Below are 21,697 nucleotides of genomic sequence, written 5' to 3'. Positions count from 1 at the left end.
AATAAAAGAGAAAGGAACAGCTGCAGAATTTGACCTTGACTATAGCAAAAGATACTTTGAAGATACTTTGAAGTGGTGGAAACCATTAAGGAGTATTTGTTTTTGCAACAGTGTTTTGGATTTGACTTACTATTGTTGTGGAAGGAAAAAATAAAATAAAATATTCAATGTGGATTGGACTGGACTAAAATTGGAATTGGACTCTAGAATTTGGAAACAAAAAAGGGGAAAAATCCCATGGACTTCAAGTTTAAATAAATGTGATATAGCAGATTTTTTTTTAAAAAAAAATGTTAAATTAGCCAAGCAGGCACTATGGAACTGGATATATGATGAACTACTTGATATGTTAAAAAATGCATGTGAAACGTTAAATGTAAAGACTAAAATTCTTGTTTTTGTCTTAGTTCCCCCCTTTCTGTTAAGATATCCTTGTATCTAATGATATTTTCCATACTACTAATATTTAGATGTGTCAGTACTTCTATCGTTGAAAGCCACATTGGTATTTCTAAATAGTGTTTCCCTTTCTTTCCTATATTGTTAACAATCCATTCGTTACATAATGTCTTTGAAAATAACCATGTGCCTCATTTTTACCATACCACAAAAAAGCATGCCAACCTAGTTGTGAATCATGGCCTTCCAGTGTCAATAATCTTGTATTACTCAGTAAAATCCATTTTTTCATCCAAGCTAATCCCTCTGCTTGATAATACAATTCCCAATTTGGTAATCCAAATCCACCTCAAACTCTTGCATCTTGTAACATTTTTATATTAATTCTGCTTCCCCCCCTCCCGCCATATATATTTTCCCACTATTTTATTCATGCTTTCAAAGTATTTTTTCTCTAGTTTTATTGGTATTGTTTGAAATAAGTATAGCAGTCTTGGTAATATATTCATCTTTACTACTGCTATTCTTCCCATCAGTGATAATTGCAGGGTTTTCCATTTTTCTAGATCTATTTCTATTAGTTTTCTCACCTTATAATAGTTATCCTTTAGTTTTACACATCTTGATGTCAATTGAATACCCAAATATTTCACTTTTTTCACCACTTGTATGTCCAGTTTCCAGAAGTTAAATTTCTGAGAGACCAAGAGAAAATAGTTAGAAAAAGAGGAGGGAAAGAAAAGGATTTACCAGTAGAATAAAATGAAATGTGTTAACATTGTTAATGGTATTGATGTCCAAATATGACTTTTTCAGGCTCGTGCCTCGGTGTGCATATTTTACAATGAAACAAACCAAGACAGGAAGATCATTTTATTCCAATTTATCAGAATATTCAGACAAAAGGAATTCCTCATTCAAAGAGGGAACCCCGATCTTTATCTTACATCCCCTTTTATAGTTAACATAACAAAGAAACCTGAAAGAGAAAAGTGATTGGACAGAATAATAGCATACATGTTTATTAAAATGAGGTCTGAAGGGGAATAAATTGTTAGGAGAAAGGTTGTTTAGGGTTCACAAGAGATAAGCCAGACCCCAATTTGTACTAACAAACTTTTCTTATCTGGAGCTAGTCTCTAGATTGTTTATCAGTTTAAGAATGTCAAAAGCTAATAAATCTTGAACATCACTTTAAAAGAAAGAATATAAATCAGATTAAAATACAAACTAACTATGTTAGTTAATAAATAACAAACCCATGTTATTTGCCCCTCACTATGTAGCTAATTAGGATGTGAGGGAACTAGATTAACACTATTAATTGTGGATAACTAAGTGAAATATTTATTATAGAAAAATTAAATTTGATGGTATATGCTATCTGTAGTAAAATAGAACAACAGATGAAAATGAAATGATAAATTTGATTAACTTGGAGGGGCAAATAACGGTATTGTTTATGTATTTAAAAAAATTAAACTTAAGATGGAAGACATAGAAAGGAAATAATATGGTTGAAATTAGAAATGGAAATATGATGTAAAATGAACTATGTATATGAGAAGATGTTAAAGGGAAAAGCCAAGGCAACACTTTGTTTATATAAGAAGTTAAAATTTGTAACAAAAAATAAAAAACTTTGTTTTAAAAAAAGAATTGTTTGTGTGTTTGTATGTGTGCGTGTGCATATGCGTGCATATAAGTGTGCGAATCTTTGATACAGTGTTGACTCTTGGTGAATGCATAGACTACTCTGAAATTTTCTTGGTAAGATTTTAGAAGTGGGTGCCATTGCCTTTTTCCTAATGTATTTCATAATCACCACCATTCCTAACACTTCTGTTCTTTTTTGCCACTGAAGCCACATATAACCTATGCATTCCAGTCAGCTTTTGAAATAATTCCCTTGACTTCCATCCAATTTAACTCAATATCCACACTCTTGTACATTTTTAATTGAACTGGATATAATTTATTAGACTTCTATGGATACTTGATTTCAACATGGTTCTATTCCTTTTCAGTTTCTAATTCACATTCTTAATCTAAAACATGGAGAACAGCACTCATTTTAAATTCATGCATTGCAGTTTATTAAAAGATTTGCTTTCTCTGAAGAAGAGTGTCTTGGTTTAAAACAGGTTTAATGAATTGTCTGCAGGTTTCTCTTTTAAATCTGCATTGAATTGGTACATGTGAATCTGTTACAACAACAGAATATTCATTTTGATCTGTTAAGTTTGTATGATGTTAAAGGTTTATTCACATTTCCTTTCATGATCAACTGCAGCTTCATGGAGACAGTAATAGAAAAAGTTTCTTAAATGTTAAATTTTCCTTGTTAAGAATCTTTTAATGTTTTCTTTTAGATGCATTATTTAACATTTTGCCAAATTTGCAATATTTAGATAGATAGCATGGACTCTCTTCTTTATAGCTTATTAAACATCCAATGCTCTGTAATCACTAAGAGGAAAGTTATCAAATGTTCCTGCAGTAATTTTATTACTTATAAAAAGCTGAATTGGGAAACTTCTTGATATACAACATACGTTTACCCTCCATAAGCTTCAAGGAACATACTTTTTCCTTCCCAACAATTATCTTATTTGCCTCAAATTTTGAGTTTTTCTTAATATAGTTATAATCTATCTGTGCACTTTCAAATGTTTTACACTTTCCAATAAATTTATCCCTGCTGTTCTACTCTTAAAAAAAAGAAATTACATGGTTGTCTGTTTTACTACCTTTTTCCTCCTTCAGAGATAAGAGTAATCAGATTCTTGAAATTAAGAAAACCTAGAGCATGTGCTTGGTTTCTGTGTAAATGACCGTGAGCTCAATTTAGGCACTGTACTGTACATAAATATCTTGTTTAAAAAGTGCTAGGAGCCATTAGTAAGCCTACTGACTTGTAAATTTGCTCATCTCCTGCATATATTGTACACCATCCAACCCCCTCTCCAAGGTAAATGGGCAGTTAAGAAACGTGAAATATAAATAAATTCTTATAGTCATGCATTTCAAACATTGTGTTTTCTCTAACTGTAAATAATAACCTACTAATCAAATAATTTCTTTTCCATGTCAGATTAATTTTGTCCAATTGTGAGTTTGGGGATTTATAGGTAAAGGTTCTCCTCGTACATATGTGCTAGTTGTTCCTGACTCTAGGGGGTGGTGCTCAAGAGCCAGCATTGTCCGAAGATGTCTCCGTGGTCATGTGGCCGGCATGACTAAATGTTGAAGGTGCATGGAACGCTGTTATCTTCCAACCAAAGGTGATCCCTATTTTCCTAATTGCATCTTTACATGCTTTCAAATTGTTACGTTGGCAGAAGCTGGGACAAGTAATGGGAACTCACTCTGTTACGTGGCGCTAGGGATTCAAACCGCTGAGCTGTCAACCTTTCTGATCAACAAGCTCAGTGTCTTAGTCACTAAGCCACCGTATCCCTACGGGATTTATAGTTTAACATATTTAGAAGATATTAGGTTGGGAAAACTGATTTAGAGCAAGTTTGTCAACCTCTGCTTCGCTGCTGCTTTTTGGCTGCCATTGAAACGGGTAGGGGGGCATGGTATTTGGGAGGGGAATCATTCTGTGCTGGAGGACTGTTTGATTAGGGAGTTATTCTCACCACCTCTTTGCGCATGCGGAAGGAAGGGAGTTTCCCGCCAAGGCCAACTGTCTAGCATTCCATCCTGATGATGATTTTCGAAGATGTCTCCCACCTGACAGTTGGGTGAATTATGATTGGGCTATGGACTGGGGTACCAAGGGGAGGGGATTGAATCTTGTATTTATATCTATTGCTTTCGCGCCTTTTTATTCAGAATCAACTTTGCTTTGCTTCTTTTCGTTTGTAGCCGTAAAAGTACACTTAATTCTGAAATATGGACTTGAGTGGTTTTTTTCTTGGTTATTAAATGAAGGGGTAGTGACATTAAGCTGAATCCCACCTCACATCCATCCCAGAGTGAAAACCTTCTGAGGGGGGTGCAACCAAGGAAAAGAAATGTCCCTCCACGACAGTGATCAAGAGGAGGATATGAGAGCAGCTGCAGCTCCTACATTAACGGAATTATTGGCTGACCTGCAAGTGGAAGAACTGACTGTTCGACCCAGATGGACTTGGGGAGTGGGACAGAAAGAGGAAACTGAAGAACCATTAGCTGGGATTACGGTGAGGAGACCAAAGAAACCAGCAGCTGAATGGCGGGGTCCTGAAGAGGAGGATTTCATGATGGTCCAAGCCATGAAGCTCCTCGAAGGAGCGTGGGAAAAATTCCGGACTCGAGTGGGGGTGACAAAGAACCGGAGGGAGGACTGGGAAAAAAGGTACACATTGCCTAGTTTTAAGGAGGCTGGGGGAGCCGAGGAATCAGGGGGATGTGCACAAGATGACCCAGAGCCGACCCCACCTCTGGCGGCTAGAGACATTCCAAGAAGGGGAGGGGAGGGGAGGCCTCGCCGACACCAAATGGCTAAGGTCCCTCCTCTCAGCGTGAAATATGCCGGGGACCCCAAAGAACTCGGGTTGTTTTTAATTCAGGTCTGGAATTATATGCAAATATATGGACCTGACCTGAATTCAGATGAAGCTAAAGTAAGAATCGTATTAATGGCTCTGGAGAAGAAGGCAGCTGAATGGATGGTCAGATTACATAATAATGATTCCCCCCTCCTAAGAAAGTTTAACGGGTTTATGGCAGCTTTGAGAAAACACTTTGATGACCCTCTCACCGAGCGTCGGACTAGAATTAAATTTACAACCCTTAGACAGGGCAAAAGGTCTGTGGCTGAGTATGTGCAGGAATTCCAGGAATTGACAGCTTATATGAGAGGATGGTCTGAAGAGGCCTTACTAGATCGTTTTGCAGATGGCTTGAACAAAGAAGTTTACCAGCAATGTGTAAACAGAAGACTCCCCCCCCCCATTTAGAACCTTGGTATGAGGCAGCAGCAGAAGTTGAAATTGATTTAGCCAGACTTCATTACAAGGGAGAAGGAGAAACTGAGGATTCCCCACCTCCCGCCAAATCCCCCCTCCCAAAGATGCAAAAAGGGGGAAGGGGAGGATTCACGGGCAAACCCAAGCCTCCCATCTGCTTCCGCTGTGGGAAGGAGGGGCACGTGCTGTAAATTGCCGAGTCAAGATGAGCCACACCGCTCCGCACCGCCCCCCCCCCAGAGAGAGAAAAAGCCAGAGAAGCCTCCCAGCAAGAAGAGGGGACCTGTTTTGATGGGGGAGGAGATTTCTCAATGCTTTGGCCCGGAGGAAGGAGGGAGCGGAAGCCCCAGTTCGTCTGACGACAGTGACTATGAGGACACGGACCGCTGGGTAAGTTCCTGTTCGGGGCCCATGCTTGTCCCAGTTGAACTTAGAGTGCCCTCTGCTGGCACGCAAGAGAAACTTCTTGCTCTTTTAGACTCTGGTTGCTCACGTTGCATTATAAGCCCAGAAATAGTTGAAAAAATGGGATTGAAGCTGAAAACTTTGAAAATCCCAATTGCATTTTGCCAATTAGATAGCTCTATTGCGGGGGGAAGTCCTGCTCATTTTGCTACTGAACCCATTGAAATGTGGATGGGGACCCATCAGGAAATGATAACTTTTATTGTAGCCCCAGGAATGGACCAGCCCCTTATATTAGGACTCCCCTGGCTCCGTAAATGGAACCCATGTATAAACTGGAGAGATGGGTGGTTACGCATTTGGTCGGCCACACCCCCTGATGAGAGAATGGAGGACCCAGAGCCAGATAAGGCTGGCCCCAAACTGGCGGCCAGAGAGCAAGAAAGAATTGAGGGGGAGGAGAGAATCCCAAAGGAATACTGGGACCTGAAAGATGTTTTCAGTGAGAAATCTTCTGATAATATGATTATATGGCATGTGACAGATTGAATTATTATTGTAGTTATCAAAAAGTATTTTTCCTCATCTAAACAAATCAATGTGCTTAAAACCATTGGAAAAAGTTATTGTGATCTTATACTCACTCTGAATTAAATTTAATTGAATCTCTGGTAGTATTACATACTTCTGTATGTGATTATAGGCATTACCTGCAAACTAAAATAAGACATGTTAATGCCATACTGAGATAAATGGAAATAAATTGAATGATGTATATATAATACTTTTAATAGGGATTTTAGTACATTTGGTTTTTCTGAATTATTCATCTTCAAAGTTATATAGTTTAAAATTAAGCACATTTAAATTCATGTTTCCTATCTGAGTATATAGTCATTTGTTAATTCATATGTTTCCAATCTGAATATAGAATCATTTACATCTGCATTTCTAAATGAGGTGGCTGTTTAACAATTAGTACTTTCCTTTTTTCTACAGCTCAATCAACAACTCTGCTTGAACCATGAACCTACATAGTGTATTCTTAAATAAATCATTCAATGTTGAGGAATTAAATACTTTTTGCACATAGTTGTACTTTAAAAGCGTATCATAATGAGATATTCTAAAAAAGGAAAGTTAGCAAGTATAATAAGTGTAACTATTTTAAAGCCATCCATTCCTGATGAAGCAGGAATTTCAAGAACTTGGGGTACATTGGAGATGCTGGTAAATGGATTTCCGTGACAAAGAATGAAATGGTGAATTACAAATGAGCCCTTCTTTATAGCTAGCATGCTAAATTGGTGTGCAAAGCTGAAGAAAGAGAACAATAACTGCCTCCTGACTCTGGGCTGGTGAGCAGTCCTCACAGCAAATGTTAGTATTGTGTGAGTAGGTTTTTTTTTTTTTTTTGTCTTTCTATAAAGTCCTAATGAGCTCCTTGGGTGAGAGTGAAACAAGTTGCTTTTTCACACTGTGCTCCAGACTCTTAAGCTTCACAGGGTTGAGCCTAAAGAAAGAACAAAGGTCCATGAGGTCCAGCTTAATAGACCTTAAATTAACACAACAGCAAGAATGTCACCAAATGCAAAGTTAGGGCATGATATAAATTGTCTATTTGTTACACTTAATACCATACAAAGATTACACAGGGATAGTACTAAATCATTGTCACCACTGGAGGATTTTGGAAACCTAAATCTCCCCCCCCCCCAAATCTCATACATTTGCCTTTAATTGTCATTAATTATAATTTTGCTTATGCATTATGTGTGCGTGCATGTGTACAGACCAATGAGAATCCATTATTGCTATTTTCCCGTAAAATTGCCATAATGTCTGCTTCAGGATATTTTTATACAAATGAAATGAAAGCCTGACTGGCCTTGTTATCTAGATAGCTTAAACAAAGTACACTGTGGATTTCAAAATGCATAGTATGAAAATCCATCATCATCCTTTATGGATTTTGACTAGGATCCTTTATTTGGAAAGTCTCTAAAAACTAATGTAAACAACACATGCAAGAAAGTGATTGACAACAGTAAATTATATTAATTGACTAGCTGAATACCAATGCTTCACTACAAAACTATGTGATGGGGCTTGATAATTTGACACTTAAAGCTTGAAAATTAATGACTAGTTTAAAAAGTGACTGTATTATTTCATTAGAGACAGCAAGCTAAGTTTCTGATACAGATGAAGACATTATTGTAAGTGTAACAACAATGAAATAGATGGCCTTAAGCCCTTTAATCCCAGCAGCAACCGTGGCTGTTTTGTCTATGTAGCCAGGGTAATAAATTGCATAGCATAGACTTTCAATTCATCCCTCAGATGGACCACCCCCTAAACAACATTTCTGGTTTTGCTCTCTGGCTGGAGAATGACCAGGCTGTCAGGTGAACTGAACCTGGAGCATGCTGCATAGAACTGGCCATGGGAAAAAGAGTCACTCATCAGATGCACACAAGCCACTTTCAAAGTCTGTCCCTGTGCCTTATTGATGGTGATGGCATACAATCTTAACGGGAAATTGTAGACATTTGAACTCAAAGTGGTAGTCTGATGGGATCACAGGAATTCAGGATATGAAAACAGTGTCTCCCTGTTAAAATTGTGGTTTCAATTATGTGTTTGTACAGAGTCTTCACCTGAAGCATGATGCCATTGCACAGTGTTGGAGGGAGCTGTTGACTGAGTCATTTGTTGGAGTGAGAATAGCTCTTTCCCTCAGCCATGAACCACAATCCACTCCAGATTGATGAATGTTGGGGTATATTCTGTCAGTCAAGCTGATCAGATCTCTCGCAACGTGGCAAAGGTTACTCAAAGTAGTTATTATTCTTTCCTCTTCCAAAAGCATGCCATCACCAATATCAAGTAATAATTTAAAAATGTTGTGCCCTCAAATCATGTTGAATGTGGACACGCATGATAACTGTCAAGGTCAGGACTTGTTGCCAAGCTGTGTGAGCACCCGAAAAATGTGGCATGGCCTTATTTTCAGGACATGTCATATTTTCGGGAAAACATGGTAGCATTCTTCGCCATCACACTCCATTATCCTGTAGCTGTAAAAGGCAGCAGCACACAGAGTCTTCTTTAGAGGAACCTTGGTGTTTGGGTCGCACTGACATATATTGATGTAATAGTCATCTTCTCCAAGCAGAACATCAGAGGGTATTGGAGAGCATCATAGGCACAGTGCATCTCACTGATTCATAACAACCTGTTGTCTCTGCTGTGGAGAACAATATCTTGCTTCTCCAAATCCTGGCTGACAATGAGAACAGCCACTTCTGTAGTTGTGACCTCGACCCTCTCCAGAAGGCTTCCTATTGGCATTAATCACCACTTGGAAGTCCTTGTGGCCCTTAGGAACAGAATCAACAGCAGCCTTAATTTCCAGAATATACTTGTAGTGTTCACGCAGCAACCTCTGCAGTTGGCAACCATTTGTAAATTAACGACTGAGTCCACAATGGATGTCCCTCTCATTGTCATCATCACCAACAAAGTATATCTGGAGAAATGAAGGCTGCTGCTGAGGCCTGTCATGATACTCCCTATCCTGTGGTAGATCTGCCCCTGCACTTTGAATGTTGGCATAAAATTTCTGTTCTTCACCTCTCTGGCTTCAAAAGATATCATTTGGAAGCACCCATGATACTTCTGGACAGCAGAAAGAAAGTGCTTTGCCGTTGGATGCTGGTGGGTGAGAAGGCTGTGTAAAGCTTCAGGGTAGAGCTGAAGGGAAAGGGGTGAACTTTACCACCATTGCAGCACATCCTGGGACTCTCATCCTGCCACTTTAGAGTACAGCATCAGGCACAGGGTAACCACAGTTCGAGATCAACAACCTTGCCCCTGGAGTAATCAATCTGAGGTTCATATTTAAAACTAGACAAATACTTATTAGTCCAAGCATTGATCTCATTTGTGACTGATTAATGTAGGGGTTATTAGATGTATACTTTTTATAGCCTGTCTACTGACTCAGGTATGAGTTTGGTGATATTTGTGTGCAGTTTCCCTTACTTGTGTTTTCCTAATTGCATCTGTAAATCTCTTTTTGCGTTTTTTGCCTCTTTTCCCTTTAAATGGTGTTACAGTAGACGGAACAGATTCGTCTGAATGAAAAATAAGGGGGAGAATCTGCCTCTGCCTACCTGGGTGTGGCTTACCTCAACTGTTCTGTAGTAAAGCTGATGGCTGCTGTGAAAGTAAAACTGAAACCCCTCTTTTGAGGCAGGGAGGGGGAGTAGAACTCCTTAGCATCAGAGTGTGGAACAGATTTCTTTTCAGGTGGGGAGGAGGTTGTTTAGTTGTTGTTGTTAGTTGTTTTTGGATTTATAGGCCGCCCTTTTCCCTGAGGGGACTCAGGGCGGCTTACAATCATTAGGGAGGGGGTGTAACTCAAAACAAACAATATGTGAACAAAATAAATAAAGTAATAAAAACACAACTTGCATTCAACATTCAACATTCGGGTGGGGCAATTTAGAAACTTATCCCCAGTCCTGTTGGGATAGCCAGGTCTTAAGGGCTGCGCGGAAGACCTGGGCGGTGGTGAGGGTGCGTATCTCAATGGGGAGATCGTTCCACAGGGTCGGAGCTGCAACAGAAAAGGCTCTCCTCCGTGTAGTCGCCAATCGACATTGACTGGCGGATGGGATTCGGAGGAGGCCCAGTCTGTGCGATCTTATCGGTCGGAGGGAGGTAATCGGCAGAAGGCGGTCTCTCAAGTACTCAGATCCACTACCATGAAGGGCTTTAAAGATGGTCAACAGGACCCTGAAGCGCACCCAGAGATCAACAGGTAGCCAGTGCAGCTCGCGGAGGATGGGTGTTATGTGGGCGAACCGCGGTGCGCCCACTATCACTCGCGCGGCCGCATTCTGAACTAACTGCAGCCGCCGGATGCACTTCAAGGGCAGCCCCATGTAGAGCACATTGCAGTATTCCAGCCTAGAGATCACAAGGGCTCGAGTGACTGTTGTGAGAGCCTCCCGATTCAGGTAGGGTCGTAACTGGCGGACCAGGCGAACCTGGGCAAATGCCCCCCTGGTCACAGCCAACAGATGATGGTCGAGAGTCAGCTGTGGATCCAGGAGGACTCCTAAGTTACGAACCCTATCTGAGGGGTATAAAATTTGACCCCACAGCCTGATAGATGGAACATTAGCCAAATTGTTGGGAGGGAAATACAACAGCCACTCGGTCTTGTCCGGGTTGAGTACCAGTTTGTTAGCGCTCATCCAGTTCTTAACGGCCTCAAGCCCCCGGCTCATCACATCCACCGCTTCATTAAGTTGGCACGGGGCGGACAGATACAATTGCGTATCGTCCGCATATTGATGGTATTTTATCCCGTGCCTCCGAATGATCTCGCCCAGCGGTTTCATGTATATGTTAAATAGTAGGGGGGATAAGACCGAACCCTGCGGCACCCCATATGTTAGGGGCCTCAGGGACGATCTCTGCCCCCCGACCAACACCGACTGCGACCTGTCCGAGAGGTAGGAGGAGAACCACTGCAAAACAGTGCCTCCCACCCCCACCTCCCGCAGTCGTCGCAGAAGGATACCATGGTCGATGGTATCGAAAGCCGCCGAGAGGTCAAGGAGAACCAGGATGGACGCATGGCCTCCATCTCTGGCCCTCCAGAGATCATCGGTCAATGCGACCAAAGCGGTTTCTGTGCTGTAACTGGGTCTGAAGCCGGACTGGAAGGGGTCAATGTAGCTAGCTTCCTCCAAGGCCCGTATAGAACTTCTTTGCATCAGAGAGTGTTAATAATAATTTAGGAAATACTAATGCTCTGATGGTCATTTTGAAAAATCCTTTCTTAGTGAGCACCTAGTAGCCAAGAAGAACATACGTGGCATACGAGCCTTGAGACAAAGTTCAAAAGAAATCCATTCATTTATTAGGATCAATATTTTGGCATGTTCTTCTGAGGAGCCGAAACTGATTTCCACCTATTGGCATCTGAACTTTACCCCTGTATCCCCTCCCTTCGGTCTGTATATAAATCACATCCAACAATAAGGTGCTGCGGCAGGCTATGAACGTGCGCATTTCACATGCTAGCTGTAGAAATATGAAACCAGACTCTGGCCAAAGGTATGCATGGCATTCTCCTCCCTTTTCTCTCTTTTTTATGTCAACTTGATAATAGTCATGGAAATGCTTTACAAGTTGACATCTGGCTCCCCTCACTTCCCAAAAGCGACCTGTGTGGGGGAAAAACAATTTGAGTACAGGTATATAATTTAGGAATGTGTCCCTCCCCCAGGATTGCTTGGATTTTCTGAGTAGAATTTTGCTATAAGGATATTTCTACTTTTTACCCAAGATGCCTCTGATAAGAGGTAGCCCTTCCACTTGATTAAGTATTGGAGTTGTCTCCTGTGCCACCTCGAATCAAGGACTCATTGAACTTCATAAAGGGTTTGGCCCCTATGACCACAGGGCCCGGGGGCTCCCAGGGTAGTGGTCTCAGAGTGGATCTGATCACGGGTTTTAAGAGGCTACTATGAAACGCCAGGTGTATCTTCCCCAGCAGTCAAGACAGTTTCAATTGCACTGTGACTGGATTGATTATCTTTACTATGGGGAATGGTCCCATAAACTTTGGCCCCAGTTTCTTGCTAGGCAGTTATAATCTCAAATATTTCATGGAGAGGTAAACCTTTTCTCCCACCCAGAATGGCTGTTGCGGAGCCCAGTGTTTATCTGCCTGTTTCTTATAAGTTTGTGCCGCTTTAGCCAGTGCTTTTTTGACATTTTCCCAGGTTGCTTTCAGCATCGACATCCAATCAGTCAAGCTGACTGTGGAGGGGGGGTCCCTTGGATACTCAGGCATTGGGAAGAAGTCCATACCGCTCACCACTTTGAATGGCGTGAGTCCTGTGTTACTGTGAACAGCATTATTGTACGTGACCTCAGCAAAAGATAAAAGGTCTGCCTAATTGGACTGCTGATAGCACCTCAGGTACTGCTCTACCATGGCATTCAGTCTCTCTGCTACCGCATTGGTGCTCAGATGAAAAGCTGTACTAAGACCCTGAGATGACCCAATAGAAGAGGTACCCAATAGTACCTCTTCGAGGTACTCCATGCAGTTGGTAGATATGCTTCACGAACAGTTTAGCCAGCTTGTGAGCCGAGGGTAGTCCGCTGTAGGGTATGAAGTGTGCCTGTTTGGAGAACAGGTCCATTACAGTCCAAACCACCGTGTTTCCCCCACTTTTTGGCAACTCTACTATAAAGTCCATTGCAATCTCCTCCCACGGCCTCGTTGGCTCTGCTACTGTTTGCAGTAGCACATCCCAGATACCATGCCCACACCCACTCTGTTTCTATGGCAGCCGATAGCAAGTAAGCGAGGCAGAGGCTGACATCTCCCCACCAAGACGCGGGGCCCGCGCTAAGTTTCAGCTTACTTACCTGAAGGAGGCAGCAATAGCAGCAGGGAAGGCAAGTGAGGTGAGGATCAGGTCAGCTAGCGAGTGACAACACGAGAGCCAAACGGGAAAAGAGGTAAGCATAGCAGTATACATAGGCTCTCAGAGGCAGGGTGATCGGCAAACCAGCAAGTCAGTGAGCGATGGGCAGGTAGACAGGCGGGGCAAGCATTGTGCAGATGGGTGGGGTGAGCAAGCGGCAACCATGTGGGCGGGGGGAGCAAGCGTGGGCAGGCTAGGGGAGGGAGCGTTCCGGTACGGTGTCTCCAGAAGAACAGGTACGGGAAGGCATGTTAAATTTCACCAACTGGTACACCTGTACTGGTGAATATCGGCTGAAACCCACCCCTGCTTTCAATGCTTTTTCTGGTTCTTTAGTACCTTTTAGTGTTGAACATGCATCTTTCAGCATTTCAAGTTTTTCTTCAAACATCCCACATTCCATGTTCAAATTTAACAAATTTAACAAAATTTTAATACTTTATATTTACCACATTTAATTGAGTCTCTTTCTTATTTCCAAATTTTCAGCTGTAGTATTTATTTATTTATTTATTAGACTTATATACCGCTTCATAGGGCTTTCAGCCCTCTCTAAGCGGTTTACAGATTTTTTAGCAAATTGAGTCAGCAACTTGCCCCCACAGTCTGGGTCCTCATTTCACCCACCTCGGAAGGATGGAAGGCTGAGTCGACCTTGAGCCGGTGAGATTTGAACCGCTGAAATGCAGATCACAGTCAGCTGAAGTGGCCTGCAGTACTGCACCCTAACCACTGCACCACCTCGGCTCATCCAGTCCCAAAGTAAATCCAGTATCCAGTCCCAAAGTAAATCAGTCTATTTCAAAGCTTTTAATTTTCTTTCTCCCTCGTTGTAAAACAAAGTCAAAACAACCAAGACAAGCTGTACACTCCTTAGAGCTTTTCCACTTGTCTTTTCTGTGCTCTGTGCTCAAGGTTAAAATTTTCAATTCTTTTCTTGCCAGATGTTGTTGCACTCTCTTCGCTCCAGTAGATGGCGTTTACGCTCTCCCAATCAATCAAATCAGTAAATTGACGATATTTTCAAGAGTCCAAAAGTTCCAAATCAATTCAATAGGAGTTAGACTTATATACCGCTTCATAGGGCTTTCAGCCCTCTCTAAGCGGTTTACAGAGTCAGCATATTGCCCCCAACAACAATCCGGGTCCTCATTTTACCCACCTCGGAAGGATGGAAGGCTGAGTCAACCCTGAGCCGGTGAGATTTGCACAGCCGAACTGCAGAACTGCAGTCAGCTAAAGTAGCCTGCAGTGCTACATTTAACCACTGCGCCACCTCGGCTTATTCAAATATAGATCTTTCTATTTTCTCTCTGCCTTTCCTTCTCCCTCTTTTTTTTTGATGTTTAAATCCAAGTATTTTAGCCACAAACTTCTTGGGCGGTCACCTTTTTTCCCCTCCTTCTCTTCCCTTCCTCCCATTTCCAAACGCCACATAGCCGCTGTTTTAAATTGCCAAAGATTTTTTAAAGTTCCAAATTAAAGATTTTTTACCTTTGGGTTGGCCAGCCTTCTTCCCAGTCTCCACACTCCATCTGTTCACTGCTCCTCCTCTAAACTTGATCCCAATTGCCCCAACTTCAGAATGGTCATTGAAATATGGCTGCCACGCCCGCTGCCAGACTAGAGAGCTTGTTTTGGACCTGCCAAGGAGCTTGCCTTGTTCCTCGCGGTCACAGAAATGCCCCTCTTTTTTCACCAAACCTTCAGGACGGATTCTGGCCCAAAGGGCCTCCTGACAACAGTTCACCAGCTGGGGTTTTTGCAAGCCCCCTCGGAGGTCACTATTTCCCTGCCATTCTGCCGCAGCACTTCCAGGTTCTCTCCTTTACCTCCCCTTCAAGGACGCTATCACCCCAAAGTGTTTTCCGGCAGTGGTTACCAGCTGGATTTCACAGGGCTCAGCCGAGCCTGCTATTTCCCAGCTGTTCTCGCTGCAACCTGGAAGTCTCCACCATTTCTTTTCTTAAAAAAGCTTCCTCGGTTGATACCCAAAGGAGCAGCTTCGGAGAGAGCCTTGTTTTATATTTATTCCAAACTCTTAGTATGGCATGTCTAAAAAATAGTTATTAAAATCAATATTAACTTTACTTTTATCATACCATAAGTAGCCGTGCCATCCCAGATTGTGAAGACATGTCTGTGAGGGTGCTAAATGGCCATAACTCCAAGGACTAGTCATAATCACTATTCTTTCAGTTCCATCATAACTTTAAATAATGACTGAACAAATGGTCATAAGTCAAGGACTACATGCATCTCTAACTTAAATATTGTTTGGTACAAGTGTATATGTATATTGACAATATTCTTCCAGTCATTATTGTTTAATACTTCTACTTACTGTTTTGTATTGCCATCTAAAACATGGAAACACCATGAATACTTAAAAGGCTGATACCGTGTTTCCCCAAAATAGGAGCCGGTCTTATTTTCTTTTGACCCCTGAAAAAAACAGTAAGGGCTTATTTTCAAGGATGTCTTAATTTTTTCCCCATGTACTGATATGAGGTAGAGGGAGCAAGCTTCCCCATGCGCCTTGCACCTGCTTACCTAAAAGTCACACCAGCCATCCATACAAAACAGCCTTGCAGCGGCCGCTCCAGGAACCCTGACCACCAGGCCACTTCTGCTGTGTAACTGCAGCCGCAAAAAGACCAGGCGGCTGAGCGACATACCCCATGCACCTCAAGCCAGCTTACCTAGCAGTCGCAGCCAACCAGACATAAGAGCTGCAGCGGCCACCAGGGCCCAAAGAGCACCAAGCTCAGAGTAGCTGTAACCCAGTGCTTGCAGCACTGAGTAAGCATGCAGGCTGACACTCAGCAGCCCAAACACTTGACAATGCAGGCCGATGCCACACTTTTTGCCCACTTCATCTCTCTCTGGACAAAAAGTACATGGCAGTTCAAGTGATCAAATGTGTGTGTGTGTGTGTGTGTGTGAGAGAGAGAGAGAGAGAGAGAGAGAGAGAGAGAGAGAGAGAGAGAGAGAGAGAGAGAGAGAGAGAGAGAGAGAGAGAGAGAGAGAGAGAGAGAGAGAGAGAAACAGAGGGGAACTGTGGAGATTGAATCTTCCCAGCCCAGAAGGAATGTGCAGTCTCTCACAGTAATGAGAATTGCAGGAAATTCTGGAAGATTGTGGGAAGAAGGGGAGACCACGGAGGGGAAAGCCTTTCAAACAGCATTGCCTGCAATTCTCACTTGTTTGGTGCGACCACAGGCAAGCCAAGAAACATTGGGATGGAGTGGGCCGTGCATTTGGATCGCCTCTGCCTCCCCACATGCCTCTGCCTGATGCCGGTGCCACCACACAATCCTCCCATGAGCCTTCCATGAGGGGAAAAAGGGAAAAAGCAAAGCGGCTGGCTGCGGAGTTGCCGGCTTTGGGAAGCAGCCCAACAAGCAGAAAACACACACCCCGAAAGAGATGGCAAAAGTCATTCTGCCAGCTACATGCAGTTTGCTCCATCACCCCTCAACTGTGGAGCCCGGCCAAGAAGGTGGAGGGCAGAGCAGTGTGCAGTGCCACAAAACCTTTCCCACCTCCCACTGGGTTAACGTGCAGCTTCTCACCTTCACTCTCACTCCCACCCCACTCCCAGAACCCTCGCCTCCCCCCACCTGGCCCTCTTTTGACTCTTCGGTTCTGCTGCAGCCAGAAAGGAGGTTGTGCTTCACTTTCAATGCACAGTGCTCTCCATTTTAAAGCAGCTGCGCTTGAAGGGTGTAGGCAGTGCTCCCCCAGCCAAGGCAAGCTGACCCCCCAAATCACAGAAACAACATGTTTCAATGCCTCAGAAGCTGCATTTTTGGCACACAGCAAGATTCTGAGGATCTCTATCCTCTTCTGCACAGAGAGCTTATTACCAGTAGTGAGAGCTTACAGAGGGCAGAGAAACATGCACCAGTTTCCTTTCATGGCAATCAGCTTAAGAGCACTGGGCATGGGAGAAAACAGAGAGAAAGCCTCTTGATTCCTGTGCATGTCTTTTTACTTTTCACTAAGTTTAAATGTGTGTGTGGGGGTGCGGGAAGCGGATAAGAAAACATATCCAAGAAAAAAACATTTCAGTTTAACATGAAGCTTGTGAAAAAGGCATAAGTGAAGAAAACAAAGGGATTAATAGAGTAGAATCATGCTTATAAATACAAGAAAGAAGGTTTTTGCATTAAAACGGGAAGGTTATAAGGTTACAAGGTTTATTTCATTTGTATGCCGCCCTATTCCCAGAGGGATTCAGGGCGGCTAACAAACCAAGGGGAGGGAATACAGACAAAAGGAAGAGACAAACAAACAACTACAGAGACAATTTAAAAGCAGTCAACAGCCACACAATTCGAGCGGGGATAGGAACTCATCAGCCCCAGGCCTGCCGGAACAGCCAGGTTTTAACGGCTTTGCAGAAAGCCTGAAGGGTGGTGAGGGTCCGGATCTCCACGGGGAGCTCGTTCCAGAGGGCCGGAGAGCCACAGAGAAGGCCCTCCTCCGGGTGGTAGACAATCGGCATTGGCCAGTGGATGGGATTCGGAGGAGGCCTAGTCTGTGGGATCTAATAGGTCTGTTGGAGGTAATTGGCAGCAGGCAGTCTCTCAAGTACCCAGGTCCAATACCATGAAGGGCTTTATAAGTGACGACTAGCACCTTGAAGCGTATCCGGAGACCAATAGGCAGCCAGTGCAGCTCGCGGAGGATAGGTGTAACGTGGGTGTACCGGTGTGCACCCACAATTGCTCGCACGGCTGCATTCTGGACAAGCTGAAGTCTCCGAATGCTGTTCAGGGGCTGCCCCATGTAGAGTGCATTGCAGTAGTCCAGTCTTGAGGTCACAAGGGCGTGAGTGACTGTTGTGAGAGCCTCCCGGTTCAGGTAGGGATGCAATTGGCGCACCAGGCGAACCTGGGCAAATGCCCCCCTGGTCACAGCCAACAAATGGTGTTCTAAAGTCAGCTGTGGGTCCAGGAGGACTCCCAAATTGCAAACCCTGTCTGAGGGGCGTACAATTTCACCCCCCAACCTGAGAGATGGAATACATGGCCAATTGTTGGGAGGGAAACAAACAAGCCACTCGGTCTTGTCAGGATTGAGTGCAAGCTTGTTAGCCCCCATCCAGATCCTAACAGCCTCCAGGCACTGACACATCACGTCAACCGCTTCACTGAGTTGGCACGAGGCAGACAGATACAGCTGTGTATCGTCCGCGTACTGATGATATTTTATCCCGTGCCGCCAAATGATCTCACCCAGCGGCTTCATGTAGATGTTAAACAGGAGGGGGGACAGGACCGAACCCTGCGGTACCCCATACTTAAGGGGCCTAGGGGTCGACCTCTGCCCTCCAACCAATACCGACTGTGACCTGTCCGAGAGGTAGGAGGAGAACCACCGAAGAACGGTGCCTCCCACCCCCACCTCACGCAAACGTCGCAGAAGGATACCATGGTCGATGGTATCGAAGGCCGCTGAGAGGTCAAGGAGCACTAGGACGGAGGTATGACCCCCATCCCTGGCTCTCCAGAGACCATCAGTCAGTGTGACCAAAGCAGTTTCCGTGCTGTAGCCAGGCCTGAATCCAGACTGAAAGGGGTCTAGATAATCGGTTTCATCCAAGGACCGCCGGAGCTGAGAGACCACCACTTTCTCAACAACCTTCCCAACAAAGGGGAGGTTGGACAATAGTTATTTAGAATGGCTGGATCCAAAGATGGCTTCTTCAGGAGGGGTCTCACCACCGCCGCCTTTAATGCGGGGGGAAAGAACCCCTCCCGAAGGGAGGCGGTAACTATCGCCTGGATCCAGCCCCGACCAGCCAGGAGGGGCACGGGTCCAGCGCACACGTGGAGGCACTCACAGCTCCCATGGCCTTGTCCACTTCCTCAGGAGTAACAAGTTGAAAATCAATCCAAAGATGTCGCTCAAGACCCTCCCCCTCCCACCTCGGCTGGCTCTGCACAATTGGAGTCCAGGTCCGTCCGAAGCCGAGCAACTTTATCCGTGAGAAATTGGACGAATTCCTCAGCTCTACCTCGTAAAGGATTGCCCGCATCCCTCCCATTCAGGAAGATGCTTCAGTGTATAGAACAAGACAGGAAATGTTAGAAATAATTGGAAAATTCTATTCAGAGCTATATAAAGATGAAAGTCACTCAAAAATAGCAACACCCACAAAAGATGAAATGCCAGATATCCTAGTGGAAGAACTATCAAGTGACATAACATTAATGAAAAATGGCAAAACCTCAAGAAATGATTGTTTTATGATTGAAATGCTGAAAGCTGCTAGTCACAAGATACTAGCAAAACCATACTCAAGATGCCTCAGAGGAGAAAAAATACCCAATGCATGGGAAAATGCTAAATAATAAGCCTTATTTCAGTCATCTACAAGATTTTCATAATAGCAAAAAGAATACTGAGAACATTAAATGATGCCCCCAAAGGAGCAGGCAGGGTTCAGAAATTGCTACAGCACAATGGATCAGGTTCAGTAAGTCATTGAAAGATACAAGCTCAGCATTAGAAGACAAGGTAGAAAGACCTGCACATGGATCAAAGAACAAATGAAAGTATATACAATATCATCAAGAGAGTAAAAGAATTGAAATGGAAATGGGCTGGTCACATAACAAGAGGAATTGATGGTAAATGGACCAAGGAGTCATAGAATGGATCCCACTTGATAAAAAGTGTTCACGAAAAAGACCTAAGACAAGATAGATTGATGACATCAGCACGTATTGTGGACCCAATTGGCAAAAGAAAGCTCTGTCTGTATTGGTGGGAAACATGCAGAACAGGCCTTCATCCTGCAGTGGATAGACAATAGCTAAAATGATAATGATGATAATGATGATGATGAAGAAGATGAAGATGATGATGATGATGATGATGATGATGATGATGATGATGATGATGATGATGATAAATGTATAGCTTGTGAATTTGATCTGTTGTAACATTTGAAAAACTGGAACAGTTAGGAACAATGCCTGCAAACATTGTGATAGACTTCATCTCAACAAGTACATACTTTGTGTCTTTTAATCTAATATCTATGTCTTCTGAAATTCATGTAGATAATCCTTAAAAACAAAGTTCAAATGTATTGATAATTTACACAAAGAGCAGTCGTAACATAGCATTTAAGCTTAGAAAATATATCTTTAGTTAAAGATAATATAGATGTGCCCTCATGTGGTCAAATCATGACTTACAACTATTGAACACAAATACAAAATAACTAGTTTAGGGATAAAGATGCCACTGGATGAAGTTCACAAAAACAAACAGGAACAAACCGACACTGATTAACACTAAGACATGAAAGAAACTTTAATTGCTTGACATTCCTGCAATCTAACCATAATGGTTAAAAAAATATTTCTACCTTCCTCCAAAGACACCTTTCTCTTATGTTTTCACAGCTTTCTTCAATAAAATCACAAAACAACCCATCAGTGCATCTAGGGCAAGGGTGTCAAACTCAAGGTCCGCAGCCCATGATGTGGTGAGATCTGGTGAGGGCTGCCCTTGGGACAGTGGAAGACCCGTCCCAAGCGCCTCTGTCCTGGCCCAGGCCAGTGTGCTAAATTATAACTTGATGGCTATGATCTGGGGCAGAACACAGTCAGCCTTAAATCCACAGGATTTAAGTAATATTAACTCTATTACTTGTATCAGATGGAAGTAAAAAAGGAAAGTGAGATTCCTTTGGCTCAATGATACTAGGATATAGTACTGAGTTTTAGGCAAAGCACTATATGCTACATCAGAAAAAGAATACATGCTCAGCAAAGCACCCATGGCAACCAGTCCCTGGGTTACCTAGGTGATTTACTGGCAATGGCCAAAAGGAGAAATTGTATCAAAGCAGGGAAAATACATGTGCACACAGGAAGGAAGGAAGGAAGGAAGGAAGGAAGGAAGGAAGGAAGGAAGGAAGGAAGGAAGGAAGGAAGGCCCTGCAGCAACCTCCCAGCATATAAAATATAGATTTTATATGCTGACAGGTTTCTTCACTCTTTTTATATTTTTCCCAATGTTTATATGTCACCTTTCCAAAATATAGGTTTAAACTGTAGATGAGCTCACTGAGAATGAGAAGCTTCTAAAAGTGACACTGGAATCGATTTTTGCCTTTCTATAATATGAAAAATATGTTGACTAGAAAAGTAAAACAGCCTTCAACTTTGTAGAACAAGCAACTCTATATGGAATGTTGAAAATAGCTAGGAACAAGACTTCTACTATGGTATATATTTTAATGTTGAAATTGGCTATTTTGGTTATTTTTCAAGGGTGAATAAGCTAAATTTTCTTTAACATACAATGCATACAGATATTTCTAGTAGCAAAAGTTAAACAATTCCATCTTTCTTTCCATCTGAAGGTCATTCTTCTATGTCTGGCTCTTCT

The 21,697-nt window shown here is 42.9% G+C and overlaps 1 protein-coding gene across 1 annotated transcript in view; it reads left to right on the top strand.

Moving 5' to 3' along the window:
- Positions 1 to 4,421: 4,421 nt before the first annotated feature.
- Positions 4,422 to 21,697, top strand: part of ANO6 (anoctamin 6) — a 132,300-nt gene continuing 115,024 nt past the window's right edge. Inside the window, exon 1 of the mRNA XM_087723042.1 lies at positions 4,422 to 5,318. Coding sequence (XP_087579168.1) covers positions 4,422 to 5,318 — 897 coding nt within the window. The remainder of the gene's footprint in view (positions 5,319 to 21,697) is intronic.

Source organism: Thamnophis sirtalis, unplaced genomic scaffold (genome assembly GCF_051295495.1).
Source record: "Thamnophis sirtalis isolate CommonGarterSnake01/CBP01778 unplaced genomic scaffold, rThaSir2_p1.2 scaffold_9, whole genome shotgun sequence".
NCBI lineage: Eukaryota > Metazoa > Chordata > Lepidosauria > Squamata > Natricidae > Thamnophis > Thamnophis sirtalis.
Note: the sequence above shows the minus strand (reverse complement) of the source record. Positions and strands in the feature narration are given on the sequence as shown.